The 15,561-nt window shown below is 39.7% G+C and overlaps 1 protein-coding gene across 1 annotated transcript; it reads left to right on the top strand.

The window, feature by feature from the left end:
- The first annotated feature begins 712 nt into the window (after positions 1-712).
- On the top strand, positions 713-11,444 carry LOC135477920 (uncharacterized). The gene is made up of 9 exons (XM_064758140.1): positions 713-775; positions 1,981-2,088; positions 3,696-3,787; positions 4,694-4,759; positions 6,145-6,232; positions 7,588-7,644; positions 8,996-9,092; positions 9,562-9,631; positions 10,055-11,444. Exons 1-9 carry the CDS (start codon positions 731-733, stop codon positions 10,143-10,145), a joined length of 714 nt encoding a protein of 237 aa, XP_064614210.1. The 5' UTR covers positions 713-730; the 3' UTR covers positions 10,146-11,444.
- The last annotated feature ends 4,117 nt before the right edge of the window (positions 11,445-15,561 follow it).

Raw genomic sequence — 15,561 nt, forward strand, 5'->3', positions numbered from 1 at the left:
TACATAATTGTCTGGTTGTTAAATTATGTTGTGTTGAGATTTGCATTGCTTTTTTTTGCCTTTGCTCTTTTTCATTTTGTGCATAACTGTTCAGGATTAAGATGTGTTTTTGAATATCATATTAATATCCAAACACAAGGCAGGAGTTCATTGATTTGTTATGAAATATATTATTGTTTATAATAAAGTCTTAAGTAAGAAGCTAAGCTAAGTATGTAATCCAGAGATTGTTTATTATTTTATTGCTTGTTTACACATGAATTGTAGTGTTCCTTTTGTAATGTTAACAAATGAAAACATATGCTGGATATAACCAACTTGGTCTTTCTTTGAAAATATCTAAAACAGTTTTTTTGTACCCTGGAGATTTGGAGTATATTTCTCCCAGTGCAGCCATTTTGTTAACATGTACGCTGAAGATGTATGAAAGTCTTTCTATAAAGTCTGCATGTGTGATATTGGTGACTCAGTTAAACACAACTTTTCTCAGTACAGTTTTGGTCGCATCTGTTGTAAAACTACATCTGTTTGTTATTCATGTTTGACATTTGTGGTACATCTGACTTTTGTTTATGTGGTAATTTTGGTTGCTGACATGTGTGGTACCTTGTATGGTATATCTGTTTGATGTTTTTGCGGTACATCTGTTGGATGTTTGTGTGGTACATGTATTTGCTTGTGCGATACAGCTGCTTGTCATGGTTTGCAGATGGAAAAGCAGAGGCTGGAAATGGAGCGTGAGATGCTGAACAAGATGCAGCGTAAGATGAAAGAGGTGAGGTGTTCATGACATTACATTCATATCTTTTCACTGCTCCTGCGGTATAATTGTCAGAATGTCCACCGTGAAGTTGGGAGACCTGGGATCTTTTTTTTGGTACCACAGACCATAGAAATGGTGTTTGTTGCTGCCACGCTTGGCACTCATCTCTGAGAGGTTAGAACAAGGAAACAGAAATGGTTGGCCCAGTGTCAGTGTAATGTGACAGGGTGGTGTGTCATATCTGGTGTCCTCAGCCTGATACTTCAGGACTCGCCATGTCACAAAACGAAGTGTATGTACCCATACCCAATGACTCCTCGTACTATGAAATATTGTTAGGTGCAACGTAAAACACCCAAGCATACATATATATACAGATCTGTCTTTTATGTTAATTGCTGCAGGTGCATGTAGACAATTCCATGTACACACAGGCACATGCTAGGTGTCAGCCTGTATAAATTTCTGCGATGCAGCATAAAAAAAATCCTATCCCCACAGTCGTTGATGGTCCAATTACGTTATGGTTTGTTCCTTGGAGATGACTCCAGCTCGTGAGCAGGTTCAGCTATGTGAGATTTGTCAAGTACAAATACCTGATTTGGCGAGGTACTGAAGTACACAGTCCAGTTTCCTCCATTTGAAAACAAGTACACTGTACGTAAATGAGACATATCTGAAATCATTAACATTTTGTTCAACATGTATGATGGATCTGATATTTTAGCTAAAGCATGACTTTTATCACAACCAGTTGGCTTTTGGATCCAGCTCCTGTAGTTTGCCTGTGTCTTGATAAAGTTAAGAGGTGAAACGCAGAAAGTTTTGTTCAGTGAGTTGCCCATTTGTCGTTTGAGTGAAATATTCTTGATTTAAGTGTTAATCCTCAGTGAAATAAACTGATCAAAATTGTTTAAAACCCTTAAAATTTAACTTTGTTTTTGAAGTGGAATATTCTTCAAGGCTGTAACTTAAGTGAAATTTATCAAAGTTGTTTTATCAGATGACATATTTGGATGCATAATCACTGTAATTTATTTATTTATTTGTTTGATTGGTATTTTACGCCGTACTCAAGAATATTTCACTTATACAACGGTGGCCAGCATTATGGTCCGAGGAAACCGAGCAGAGCCCGGGGAAACCCACGACCATCCGCCGGTTGTTGCCAGACCTTCCCATGGATCATTGTAATGTTTCTCCTCTCTCCGTTCCAGATGTCAGAGAATGCTGCCGGCAACTTGAAGAGTCTCCAGGAGGCTGAGAAAAACAAGATTAACTTGCTGACCAAACAGAACCAGGAATTACAGGAGCTTCTGGCTGCGGTAAATACCACAGAAATAGGTGGACGTCTCCAAAGTCATTAGCTGGCTCTGGTGTTCATTCATGAAGACAATCAGTGTACAATGTATATACATTTGTGTAAGAATTAATACGAAGTTTGGAGTTTGAACTCTTGAATCGCTAAAGGTACAATAAGTCCAACTGTGACCTGTAAAACATGTTAGGTTACTATTTTTTGATCGCATTTCTATAACAGGGGTGTCTGAAAGTTTCACCAAAAGTAATTTAGAGTAGACGAACTGTGGAGAAAATTGAGGAACGTGAAGCTGAACGTTTGTGAAGAGGTCACGTCTTTTCCTCTTGAACAGGGTGAAACAGGCGAGTGGTGAAGTATTTTGTTAACAAAGGTTACCTAACATTTTTCACAAGTCATATGATAAAGTTTTGCTTCGCCAATCACATGGCCACTTTAGACAGTTTGTTCTTCGCGTTTTCTTCAATGTGTTAAGGCCGATGAATATACATGTAAGACGCAGCCAATGGCTCCCCATAACAACTTCATGTGATAGTGTTTTGTAAGCTTTGAGTTTGCAGTTGAACACTTGCGCAGAATTATTCTCACCTGGGACAAACAAAAGCATGCTACAGACACCATGGCATTCTTTTGAAACAGCCCATAACTCAGTGGAATTCCATTTCTGCCATCTGTCTTATTGTTTCCAGGAGAAAACAGTTATGATACCGTGATCATTTACTTTTTCGTACTTTGATCCATTCGTTCATTTGAACATCAGCCGGAGTAAATGTTCTCTAGCGGAATCTCATTGGTGCATTTGTAGTTTGCTAGCGGTTAGCTTTTGGTGAGCTTGTGAAATGCTGGTGTAACACAGTTTTGTGGAAATTGGGTATATATCCACCAAGCACTGCCGTAAATCCGCGCCCTCAGTAGACATGGACAAGTTGAATGACAGTGGCCGGCTGGAAGTTTGCTAGTAGTAAAGCAGTGGCCAGTATAAGACACTCAACACAGAGATTAAAACCAGAGCAGCGAGGACACTGTCCTCGCAAGGTGTAACCAATGACATCTAGCGTCTTGGCAATTTACCTCGGGGTTTTAATCTGGCTGTAAATTCTTAAAAAGTAGCAAGAAACGTGTACACGCCCCGTGGCACCATGGCTTAATTAAGCAGAGTCATGTAAAGAAAATTTTACACTGATGTTAAATGCAGTTTATTAGACGCCACTCTCCTAGAAATACTTAAGATGCTGTCATAACATTTTGATAAACAACAACATGGAAACAGTGCAAAGGAACCAGTGGCCAGTTTCACAAAGCGAACGTACATGTGTCAGCCATGGTGACCAGTGCTGTAGGTAATACGTCGTCGTGGTAGTTATGTGAGCGTAGTGCTCCCTTCTACGCTCACATGAAACGGGCCCCAGGCCTAAGCAATGCTTAGTCCGGCGGCTACAGAGAAGCGTTGTTCTGGTCGGTATTTGTTGACAAGAAGCCGTATTTCTCCGGTTACCCGTAACCATTCGGCAAGTTATCACACTGTAGGTGCTGGGTTAGTTTTACTCTCTATACTCCAAGTCTTTTGTTATTTTGCATGATGTCATAACTTTCTCCTGGTTTATTTACATCAAGGAGCGCGAGAAAGCCTCCAACAAATCCAAAGAAGAAATGGACATGGAAGCCGCCAGAAGACGAGAAAAGGCCATGTCAGCCGAAATATTAAAGTAGGTTTTGTAATCGTTGTAGTTGAAGAAAGAACTTGACTTGATGGGTTGATATCAGGCAATATTCACTTCATTTAGTTACAGAGATTTAGCAGAAATTTTAAACAATTACTGGAACAGTCTTGTGCAATTGATCATTTTCCTCAGTGTAAAAGGCAATGATTTATGTAATAACGTGCATGTTTTTAAACCTTGTAATCAAATAAGAATTGTCCAGCAAACTTAAACAATATGATGTTACTGTGAAATAGTGTAAATGTGTATTGTTTTGTCCAAGCTTTTTTGATTTGACCAAACCGTTTTCCACAGTACAGTACTTTGGGCCTACCTATGAATATATACATGTACATGTGTGCAGGGCGTCACTGTGGCTCTGCTCCTTTATTATTAGCCTGTGGTTCTACCTACATATGCCTTTTATATGCCTTTATAAGCCAGATAGCTGTTTCCAGTGTTGCCTCAGTACGCATGTGCGTAAGGTGTCATCAATGGGGTAGGCAAAAGCACAAGTTCATTTATGCCTCAACATTGCAGTCTTCGGCCACAACCCAGAATTCATCTCCAGTCTAATTTCTTATAAGGTGTTTTTTTCTAAATTTTAGACTTGAAACTGTCCTCGAACCTGTGTAAAGTCTCAGGTGACACAGTGAGGGGAGTAAAATACACCGATTGCGCTGAACTGTGTATAACTGCTAAGGGTCATATTCCTTTTCAACATGGTCACGTGGATTTGTTTGTCCGGAAGCAGTGATTTTCGATTGTGCGCACTGGAAACACCTATTCAGCTTGCTGAAGTGCTGGTATAGTTCTAAGGTGTCATTATCTTACTGTTTCAGGTTAAAACCGAATTCACTATTTCTAAGTTTACCTGTACTAAGCCACTTTGATTTGATTTTAACTTTACAGGCTAAAGAAAGAAATTGAGCGGATCCACAAATCTTGGGAAAAGAAGTTTGGAATTTTGCAGGCCAGGTAACATTAACCTTTTTCATTCAACAATCAAGGTCAGAATTAACTGAAATGTATTTAATCATCGTCCCTTGACAATTTCATAACGAAACATGTCATTCATTATTTATTTCTTTTAGAACCTTTTTCTTCATTGAATAGAATCCAGTCACCTTCCTGATGTGTAAAGTGCACTTGAGGCATGTTGGTTGTGTATGCTTCGATGACATCAGTCGCATCTTTTATTAGTACAGACCGTGTATTTAAATGTTGGATTACCTTCTTTGTAGCTCTTGCTACAATCTCTGTTTATAAGTATCACTGATGTATAGTTGCAAATGGATATGAAATGAGGAGAAAGTCCGATTGACACAGTCAAACGTAACACATACAGTGTGGTCCATGCAGGCCTACTCTTTGTCGGATTGACGCCGTCAAACGTAGCACAAGCTACATGGTCCATACAGGCCTACTCTTTGTCGGATTGACGCCGTCAAACGTAACACAAGCTGTGTGGTGCATACAGGCCTACTCTTTGTCGGATTGACGCCGTCAAACGTAACACAAGCTGTGTGGTACATACAGGCCTACTCTCTGTCGGACTGACGCCCGTCAAACGTAACACAAGCTGTGTGGTGCATACAGGCCTACTCTTTGTCGGATTGACGCCGTCAAACGTAACACAAGCTGTGTGGTACATACAGGCCTACTCTTTGTCGCATTGACGCCGTCAAACGTAACACAAGCTGTGTGGTGCATACAGGCCTACTCTTTGTCGGATTGACGCCGTGAAACGTAACACAAGCTGTGTGGTACATACAGGCCTACTCTTTGTCGGATTGACGACGTCAAACGTAACACAAGCTGTGTGGTGCATACAGGCCTACTCTTTGTCGGATTGACGCCGTGAAACGTAACACAAGCTGTGTGGTACATACAGGCCTACTCTTTGTCGGATTGACGACGTCAAACGTAACACAAGCTGTGTGGTACATACAGGCCTACTCTTTGTCGGATTGACGCCGTGAAACGTAACACAAGCTGTGTGGTACATACAGGCCTACTCTTTGTCGGATTGACGCCGTGAAACGTAACACAAGCTGTGTGGACCATACAAGCCTACTCTACTTTAATTTCAGTAAAAGAAAAACTAAATGAATTAATTTAAGTACCATTTTTCCATAGATAGGGTTTCCCATGATCTGTCTGATGATCTGGTTTTTTTTTTTTCAATTTTTTCGACATTTAAGATAAAATGTGATGATTTAGTAATAGCTGAACGATGAAGTCATTGAAAACCGGTGTAACCTGTGGATGGCACATTCTCTTTCGTTTGTACTGTTTAAATGCCCTGAAGGACGAGAGCTACATTTAGACTGTTTACGAGTCATTCTTTCTCGTTTGTACAGTTTACATGCCCTGAAGGACGAGAGCTACGTGAGGCAGAGTTTACAGCGACAGGCCGCCACACTGCATCACGCCGCCATCAGCTACGCCGTATGTACCCTGTTAGCTCTGAGATGGGTTGACCATGTTCCAAACTCACCTTCCACATTAACCGTTATGAATCATTACATTCACTAACTTAAACTGTCAACGGGACTGTGCTTAAAGTGTCAACGATGTAGGCCAGCAAACTCGTTTCCCATGATCTTGAATTAATTCTTAATTCATGTCGCCTCATTATTCTTGGATAGTAAAGACTATACTCAGCTAATTAACACAAATGTATCCGGCGGATCCACTTGAACAGCACAAAAACTTCATAAACTGCCATTTTCGAATCACCCGACTAATATTCTGGATTCGTCGGCGCTTAAAAAAGTAAAATCATCTTTTTCAACATTAGTTGCTATTTTTTGCTTCTCTTCATTATTGAAACAATAATTTATTGCCCTCTTAATGGTGTACATCTTTTGAGTGTAAATCTTACATTACACGGGGTTTTTTTCTTGATGATATCCGAGTGCCCCGGACACAATTAAAAAAAAGCGATGTGGAAAATTTGGTTGTTTGTCCACGGTCTTTTTTTTTCTTTGTTCTGGAATAACCATGCGACATGATGTCAGAATTAGGCAGAACTTTGGGATTTAATGAAACCTTTTTTGTGGCGTACGTCTTTGACATGTTGAGGACAGTACACACGAACCAATGCCGAGTTCTAGGTTAGTCAGTGAAGGAGTACAGATCTGTATTTCTGAAAGTTGGAAGAATTGGAAGAAGAAAACAGATGTCAGATCTAGTACGCTGCCCGAAAACCCATGTACACTGAATGTAACAGCTGGGGAAAATAAGGCAGTCGTTATTCTCCGTTAACATTTGTCCTGTTGACTTCATGTAGCTAAACATCAGGCCCTAGGATCACGAAATCCTAGCCCATCCAGAGTGGTAACTTCTGGTGTTAAATTAAATTTTGAATTTTAACGGAAATAAAAGTCTTAACAAAACTCTTAGTCTATTTAAATATACATTGTATACACATCAGTAATACGTAACAATATCAGTAATGTGTAATCATTACGCTCACAAAACGTCAAAGACACGCGAATGGGCAACCGACTGCACAGCTTAGACCGGAAGTACCTAGGGCCGCCTTCATGCGAAACCCTGTATTGACTCGTCGATTTCGACAAGTGGAATGAGAATGGGAAAAGTTTACTTCAAAAGCCACGATTAAACGATGCAAATTGTGGAATGCTTCAATGGCATGAAATAGCGCATGTCTTTTTTGTTTCAATTAGTGGACACGACAATCACACCATGTGAATGCGGCTTTAGGTGGGAAAGGTTCGCCATGGAGTAGTTCGTTAATCATCCCGGTGCTCACTGTCTTCACTCATCTTATTTTACAGGTAGACGCTCCGTTGGGCATCCAGCCGTCCAAACAAACTCCTCGCAAATTCCCCCTGGTAAGCAGCTCGGCTCTAGGTTTAATCTTAAGTTCGTATTTTCGTCCGATGATTCAACTCTTGACCAGATCGGTCCGGGCCCAGTTGTTCTAAACTGTATTAAGACGTTATAACCTGGTTTAACTTTAAGGCAAGTCTTCAATTTTGTACTTTGTCCCAAAAATAATTGTGTAACAGTGTATTAAATATGAACTAAATCTGCTGCCGTTCATTTTGGACTCTGTACAGTTGAATTGGATCCTGGGTTGTGTTAGAATCGTCAATACATGACTTAATACCGGTATTAGCTAATACACTTCTGAACAACAGGTATATTTTAATGTACTTCGCACAAAAAAGTACACGCGCACATATTTACATCGCGATGTTGGCCAAGAAGTCATCAGTTGTTTTATGTCCAGAAGGGCATTGTTCAGGGAATCTACAGAAAAACCTAATTTTTAATTAACATAAGTGTATGAGCATGTTGGGGATTTACGATAGTGATACAAGCCTGCTCCAAGGGGACACTTTTTTATAATATGACCCACACAAAGTTGAGGAGGACACCTTTGTCATATATGACTGACTTTTTATTGAAGGAGACATCTTTATTCTATGACTCGCTTTATGTTAAAGAAGACTCACTGTATGTTGAATAACACGTCTTTACTATATGATTGACTTTGTATTGAAGAAGACGTCTTTATTATATGATCGACTTTGTATTGAAGAAGACGTCTTTATTATATGATCAACTTTGTATTGAAGAAGACGGTCTTATTTTATGACTGAGTTTATGTTGAAACAATCAACAAAGAGCTGGTTAGATCCAAAGAGACAACGTTATGATATAGCCGACAATAACTTGAAAGCGGTGTCATAGGACAGGGGCCAGTTTCACAAAGTCATTTCGACGATCAGTCAGGCTACAACTAAAATGTTTTTGCACTTGGAAATTTGACATTTATACGCTGCTTCTTTACTGCTGAACAATGTACCTACCACAATTTCAGAAGCTCTTTCCTTTTCTGAGTTTGGCTCTGTAATCACTTGCAATTAATGGCTAAAAATCTTTGGTTGTTTCTTTAACACAAGCTGCGGATAGTGGCGGGTTTCCCCCGGGCTTTGCTCGGTTTCCTCTCACCATAATGCTGGTCACCGTCGTTTAAGTGAAATATTCTTGAGTACGGCGTAAAACACCAATCAGATATATAAATAAATCAATCAGTTTCATCTATTCTGTAATTGCTTCATGAAACTGTGAACGATTGAATGAATGATTATGCAATTCCGTGGAATTGCAACCGTATCGAGGCGATCATCTGGTTGTGATATTTTGTGTACCCGTTATATCCGTGTGTTCTTGCAGCCGAACATTCCCCCGTCAGGTCGCAGTACCAAGCGTGATGGAGAGTATTATCCCCATACTGTCTCCGCTAACAGTGCTAGATACCACTCTGTCGATGGTACGTAAATGCATCACACATATACTGACAATAACCAAGTCATGCAGGCTTACGTAAAGTCATACAGTTACGCTTTAGGCAACACTCTCTTTACACACTGGTATCACACAGTTCTGAAGTATTTGGATTTGGACAATTCTACAAGTCAGAACTTTGCCTAAAAACGTTTCAGTGACAAGAGAAGTAAAATTCTGAGTATCAGGTACCTGCAATAGCCTACAACTAACGTCTAAATATGAATCTTGGTTATACTTTTGTTCCTAATTTATCAGGTAATTACCTTCTTTTCTTCGAACGGTTTCGGATTTACATAAGTTGTTTGGAACGCCCCTTCATGGCGTACAGATCCATGGTGTACGAATATTGGACTACACACTTTGATTACACTGCCCTACTACAGTAGTAGTTCACTGCGGAGTTTTATGCCCTGTGTAAATTGATGCGCGCATTGTTCTTCCTCATCCTGCAGAGAACCAGGTAGTTTCGGACCCAGAAGACGTCCCAGCAGACATGGCGCCACTTCCAGATCCACCCCACAGGTAAATCGCCATGGAAATATAGGCAGAAACTTATATCCTATATTTCTATATTTATCTATTTATTTATTAGTGTTTATGTTGTACTCAAGAATATTTCACTGAAACGACGTCGACCAACATTATGGTTGGAAGAAACCTGGCGCATCTAGGTCCATCCACGACCATCCACACGTTGCTTGGCAGAATAACCACCCACACGTTGCTTGGCAGACTTTTCCACGTTCAACCGGAGAGTTAACCTGTCTGAGCTGTAAATGAACTCACGATACCGCATTGGTCAGCGGCTCCTGAGTGTTTTTGCAGCAGCAGCAGCATTATAATCACTCCACCACGGCCTCCTGTTTCATGTGCAAAGCTGTTAATATATGTGCAGATGTGGTTTTACAATAATCTGTCTCGGCTAAGTGACATTTTTTGCTAAAGTTTCAGGCCCGTGTCAAGCAGTGGTGACGACAACATCCGCCCCTCCAGCTCGAATGTGGTTGTCGTCCCCTCCCCACTCCAGGCACAATGACATCACATTCCTCACACTAGTTAACAAGACATCAGGTTTTGGAGCGTACTTACGATGTTTGCTTGACAGCGGGACTTTAGACTTCGGTGGATAGTAACAGTATCTGTCATGTTTTTTTTTTGACTGGAGGTGGGAGTGACGAGGGTATTGGAACTGTCTACTTGAAAGCAAGATATAAGGCTCTATACGATAATGTCAATGTATGTTTGGATAGGAGGACATCAGATTTTGTAGTAATTTATTGACAGTGTCAGTTTGAAGAAATCTGACATATCTTTAAAGGCGTCATCTTGTTTGAAATCACAGACGATACATTTTTCACAGTTACTGCCCTGGTAAGAAAAATACTCTCATACAGCTTTCGAGGCACATACCTTTATCATACCTTTACGAGGTACATACCTTTATCAACGTCTGAAATTTTGGAACAATCCTCTTTCGTCTGAAAGGGTACGCTTTGACCCTTATTATGGGTAATAGTGTGGTAAATATTCAACAATATCTTGTAAGGTGTCTTAAACACTGGAAAAGAACTGCTGCGTTTGTTATTATTCATTTTTTCGTAATGTGCAATATTAGAAGCCATTTTGGCTCATTGCAGATGTTTGCTGTAAACCAAGTCACATCAACAACTGTTACATGATCGGAGATGTGAGATTGCTACCTGTACAATCGTCACATGTTCGTTAAGCTATAAAGAGCTTCGGTCAGATACAAATTTGCAGTTTTAATTAGAGAATCCACATTCTCTAATTAAATCGCCTGTTTTCAATTTGCTGTAGTAGTTTTCATGGATGTGTTTGAAAAATTTGTTGTATGTTGAATTTACTCTTATTGAAGAAAGTTATTTTCTTGACCAGCAGGTATCTGGTAGTCTCTTAAATGAAGTAAGATACCTGGTTGGTATTTCAGAATACACTAAGATTACGTCCTGTACAACTCTGTGATATAATACATTTATATTGACTGTGATATATCGACGAGGGTTTCTTCCAACCGAAGTTAACCCCTTCATGATGTAAGGATCCTGAATGCTTAGAAAAGACAAACTGTACCGTTATCTTTAGTTTTATTCTTTTATCGGTGTTCAGTATTATAACGGTATACAGTTATCCTGTATATATGAGAGTTGGTGCGCTGCACACACTCACAACTGCTGACTGCTATTTAACGTGTCTGTTCTGATCACTTTGATGACTTTTTCAGGGACAGTGCCAACGACTGCTGTAAATTTTGTACATATCTATGGGGAACGATCCCCAGATGTCTTTGTACAGGTCATGTTTGTAGATTTGTATATTTTTGGATGAACTTATATGTGTATTAAAGTGTTACATAGTTTTAACATCGATGTATTGCATATAAAATGTTAATATTATAATTTACGTGAACAAGTTTATGCCTTGCGTGTTTTGCTGATATACATGTTGCTAAATGCCCAGTACTTGTACCAGGGAATGGGGCCTCGCTGACACAGATGGATCAGGTGCAAATTAGCTGCTGCTGTCGGGCCCTCAGCCAATGAGGTTGCATATCGCTGCTCCGACTGCAGCTTTATTAAAGTGAGTGGGTCTGTCATGAATCATGATTGGTGTTATATGCCGTACTCAAGAATATATGGCGGGGGGGGGGGGGGGGGGGGGGGGAACCCACGACTTCCGTTCAGTGTCTCTACGCATTCATCATCCTCACCTACTTAATATAAGTTCAAAAAAATCTTAATTATATGAGAATTTAAATAAATAAATTTATTGGGAAAAGTTCACACAAGGATTGTCTGCCTGAACGGAGTGCGCCGGTGTTCGACGATCTCCGGAGCTGCAGGTGGTTGCCCCAGAAGAACGGCACCAGTGTAGACAAGGCAGAACAGGTTTAGACCTTATGGCTTTAGGACTGGTTTACAACGAAGTGCAAAGCTATATATCCATTCGTGAAATGATTGATGGATAAATTCACATTTCATGTGGGTAAACGTATGTGGGAAATCGGTCCTGCAACAAGGAGGCACATTACATGTACATGCACTCAAGGACTCCTTCGTCGTCATATGACTAAAAAATACGGTAGTCTCTAGTTGAAACACTTTTATCGATGAAGGCAGAAAAAGCCAAACTTTGTCATGTGACCTGTCAAAAATGTTAGGCAACTATTTTTGATCACATTCACTATAACCTCTGTATCTGAAAAAAGTGTCGTAAAAAGTAATTTAGAGTAGGCGAATGATGGAAAAACTTGAGAACATTTGTGAACTTGCGAAGTTTCTAGAAGGAGAGGGAAAGAAGTATCATTTTTGCCTCCGAAAAAGGATGGGGCAGGTGATCAGTAAATTAATGTCAACAAATGTTGCTTAACATTTTTCACCATTCAGATGTCACAGTGGGACTGTTTTTACCTTTCACAACAAGAGTTCCAACTTGAAACTCCCCCATTGGTAAGTACGGCGTAAACCTCGCGCAAGCACTCACACCAAAAAAATAATGTGCTAATTTTAACAGAAAGCCTGTTGTCTGAATGATGCTAGAATGTATTCTGTCACTATAATATAATACTGTGTCTTGTTCATATCCTGTTTATCTAATACAATATTTATATTGAAGTAATAGGATAGGTGTTCTACATTTAACGGAATGCTGCATCAATAGAATGCATTCCAGCATCACTCAACAGACTTTTTGTTACACTTATCACATTTCTTTTGATAGCGCACTGTATGTCGGCCTTTCTACGTTATAACTCGCTAGATTAACGGTCGCTCGCATGTCCCACTTAGACACCGCAGTGAATGTTTGTCCTGGATGACCTGGATGTTATGTCAGACCATGCCCCCCCCCCCCTCCCTGTTCAACTGTCCCTTAAACCTTGCATAGTTAGAAATTAAGTCACTGTCAGTCGACTGGCCTAAATACTCTCAAGCTAAAGAAAACCTTTCCTCCTCTTTGTAGTCGTTAAAGGTGAAGAAAAGACAAAAATTACAGATGAAAGAGTGCGAAAGTTACTCGTAAATGTGATCTTCAATATTTTAAGAGAAAAAGGCACTTGAAAATAATGTTTGTATGGTGGGTATTTGGGACCACCTTTTGTATATAGTCTTTCTGTAATAATGTTATGAATGGGGGGTTTAGCACTCGTTTAATAATTATATTTGCATAAGAAATTGTTTTTTACCGCTAGCAAAGGTGTTTATCTTGGATTTATATTTTAATTTATTCATAACTTTTATCTTAATTCATCTTAAATGCCTGAGTTTGGATGTAAACTCCAAATTCAAATTCAAATAAGTTTATTGGACGTGCATCACATCCTTATTTAAAACATTATTATGGAACGACGATCAATACCAAAAGGTGCTCAACAAATACCCCCAATACGAAAATATTTTCAAATGCCCTGAAATAAACATCGATAAAAATCTTAAAGACCATACTTGCAATTAACTTTTGACGCTGTTTCATCGATTTTAGCATCGTTTTTTAAGTTTTCTTCTCCTTTATGTACATTTTTGATCCACTTCGTTTAGTTGAGTGTTGTATTTGGCCGATTCCTAGGTCATTTTACGACAGTAGTGTAGTATAGGCATGAATGGGCTGGACAGACAGGAATTCATGGTGTCTTACAACAAACGAGACAGTTTGAGGAAGTGAGGTGGTCACGTGGGGTTTAATATGATTCTGGCCATTTATCCATGGTATTACGGCTACTTTTGATCTATTTAACCGAAAGAGTTTCCATTCCATTCGGAAAATTCACAAACTTTAATATCTTGTGTGTTGAAAACATCCGTGTTTTCCGATGAATTGAAGATATTAACAAAAGCTTCTATATACTGAAAAACACAACAACACGTTTGAGCATTTAAACCGAAAGAAGCATTCCCAGATAATGACACATACTCGCCCTACTTTAACCTCACTTGCTAAGAAAAACATCTGTCAATAATTCTTGGATTGATATATTTGACATTTGATTATCACCATTCTGCATGAGAAATATTTCAGGGCCGGTGTGGTTAGTGTGCCAGCGCGGCGGAATGTCCTAGGAGCTTCTCACCAACTGGATCGATATGAGTTCAAGTCCCAGCTCTTGCTGGCTCCCTCGATCTCTGGTCGTACGTGCCAACAAACTGCGCATGGTCACAGGTTCTCCCGGGTTCTGTCCGGTTTCCTCCCACCATAGTACTGGTCGCGGTGGTATAAGTGATATACAGAGCATGTATTCTTGAGCACGGCGTGAAACACGACTCAAATAACTAAATCAAGTAAATGTAAGAAATATTTTACCTATACTGTTTTATGGGCGGATGAAAACCAGATCGCCTGTAATTTGGCTGTAAGCGTCGAAACAGAATTTCATGTGTATGTATCAGCCGTCAGTCATAATCACTGTTCTGCAAAGGATGAAGACTACACAGCATCACATTTAACAATGTGATCATTCTGGACTAGTTCTAGACAAGTGACGTCTAATAAATCCCTCAGAATTCGTTCTGCGCAGGCCTTGGTGCTATAGTGAGCGTGTACTTTCCTACTGTTTAAGCACTTGCATGAACAGGTAGAAAAAAACTAACTGACGTAAATTGACAAAGAGGATGTATTTCCCCGGTTACGTTAATTCGCAAATTATCACATTGTCGTCACTGCTCTGGTTTTACCCTTTACGCTGTTGTCTTTTATATCATAATGGGCGGATCGGGTCAGAATCGAAAGCATTTTCCAAAACAATGCGCAACACAAACTACCAAAAATACTAAAGTCGACCTATATGGAGAAAGAAATTAGGTCGATTTCCTGAAAATACAATTTTTCATCAAGTTTCAAAATACGCTATAAATGTTTTAGGCGAAAGAGCATCATGTCCGGTGAGTTTAAACAGCGCCCTGGAAGGATTCCATTCTGGAGCTGTTATTGAACCAGAGAGTGAAAACATATTACTTAAGGTGGAAACACGCCAGTTCCCTTTTATTATAGGAGACAATGACTGATGCCTTTTAATTGCGAACTGCCAAGTGTGAACTGCGAGCCAACTTCACATACAACGTTATGGTATATGTTGTATGTGTGGCCACAATAAAAGATAATCTGATATTTTACGATTTTCATTTGAGTTGACAGAGTGCCTGCTAATCACCCTAACCCAAACAGACAACAGACGCTTGTACTTGATGTTTTAGGCTCTTTCTAATTATCCTGACTCGAGGTAGACAGCTAAGGCTTGATGCTTTAGTCTTTTTTCTACGGGAGAAAACAATGCTGACATATTTTCAGACATATACCGATATCTCATTAAAATAATACTAGACAGGTGAATCTACTTTTATCTGGCTTCCATAACTTTTGCAGTCACTAAGCTTAGCACATATGATCGCTCTACGTGTAAACCGTCCTTGTACTGTTTAAGTGTGACCTCTGGCTGATGATAA

The sequence above is a fragment of the Liolophura sinensis genome, chromosome 11 (genome assembly GCF_032854445.1).
Source record: "Liolophura sinensis isolate JHLJ2023 chromosome 11, CUHK_Ljap_v2, whole genome shotgun sequence".
NCBI lineage: Eukaryota > Metazoa > Mollusca > Polyplacophora > Chitonida > Chitonidae > Liolophura > Liolophura sinensis.

Bases quoted from the DNA above. Each gene is read 5' to 3' on its own strand.
- LOC135477920 (XM_064758140.1), top strand. From the start codon at position 731: ATGGAGCGTGAGATGCTGAACAAGATGCAGCGTAAGATGAAAGAG. The intron at 776-1,980 runs GTGAGGTGTTCA...TCTCCGTTCCAG, and splicing joins TGCAGCGTAAGATGAAAGAG to ATGTCAGAGAATGCTGCCGG. The intron at 6,233-7,587 runs GTATGTACCCTG...CTTATTTTACAG, and splicing joins ACGCCGCCATCAGCTACGCC to GTAGACGCTCCGTTGGGCAT.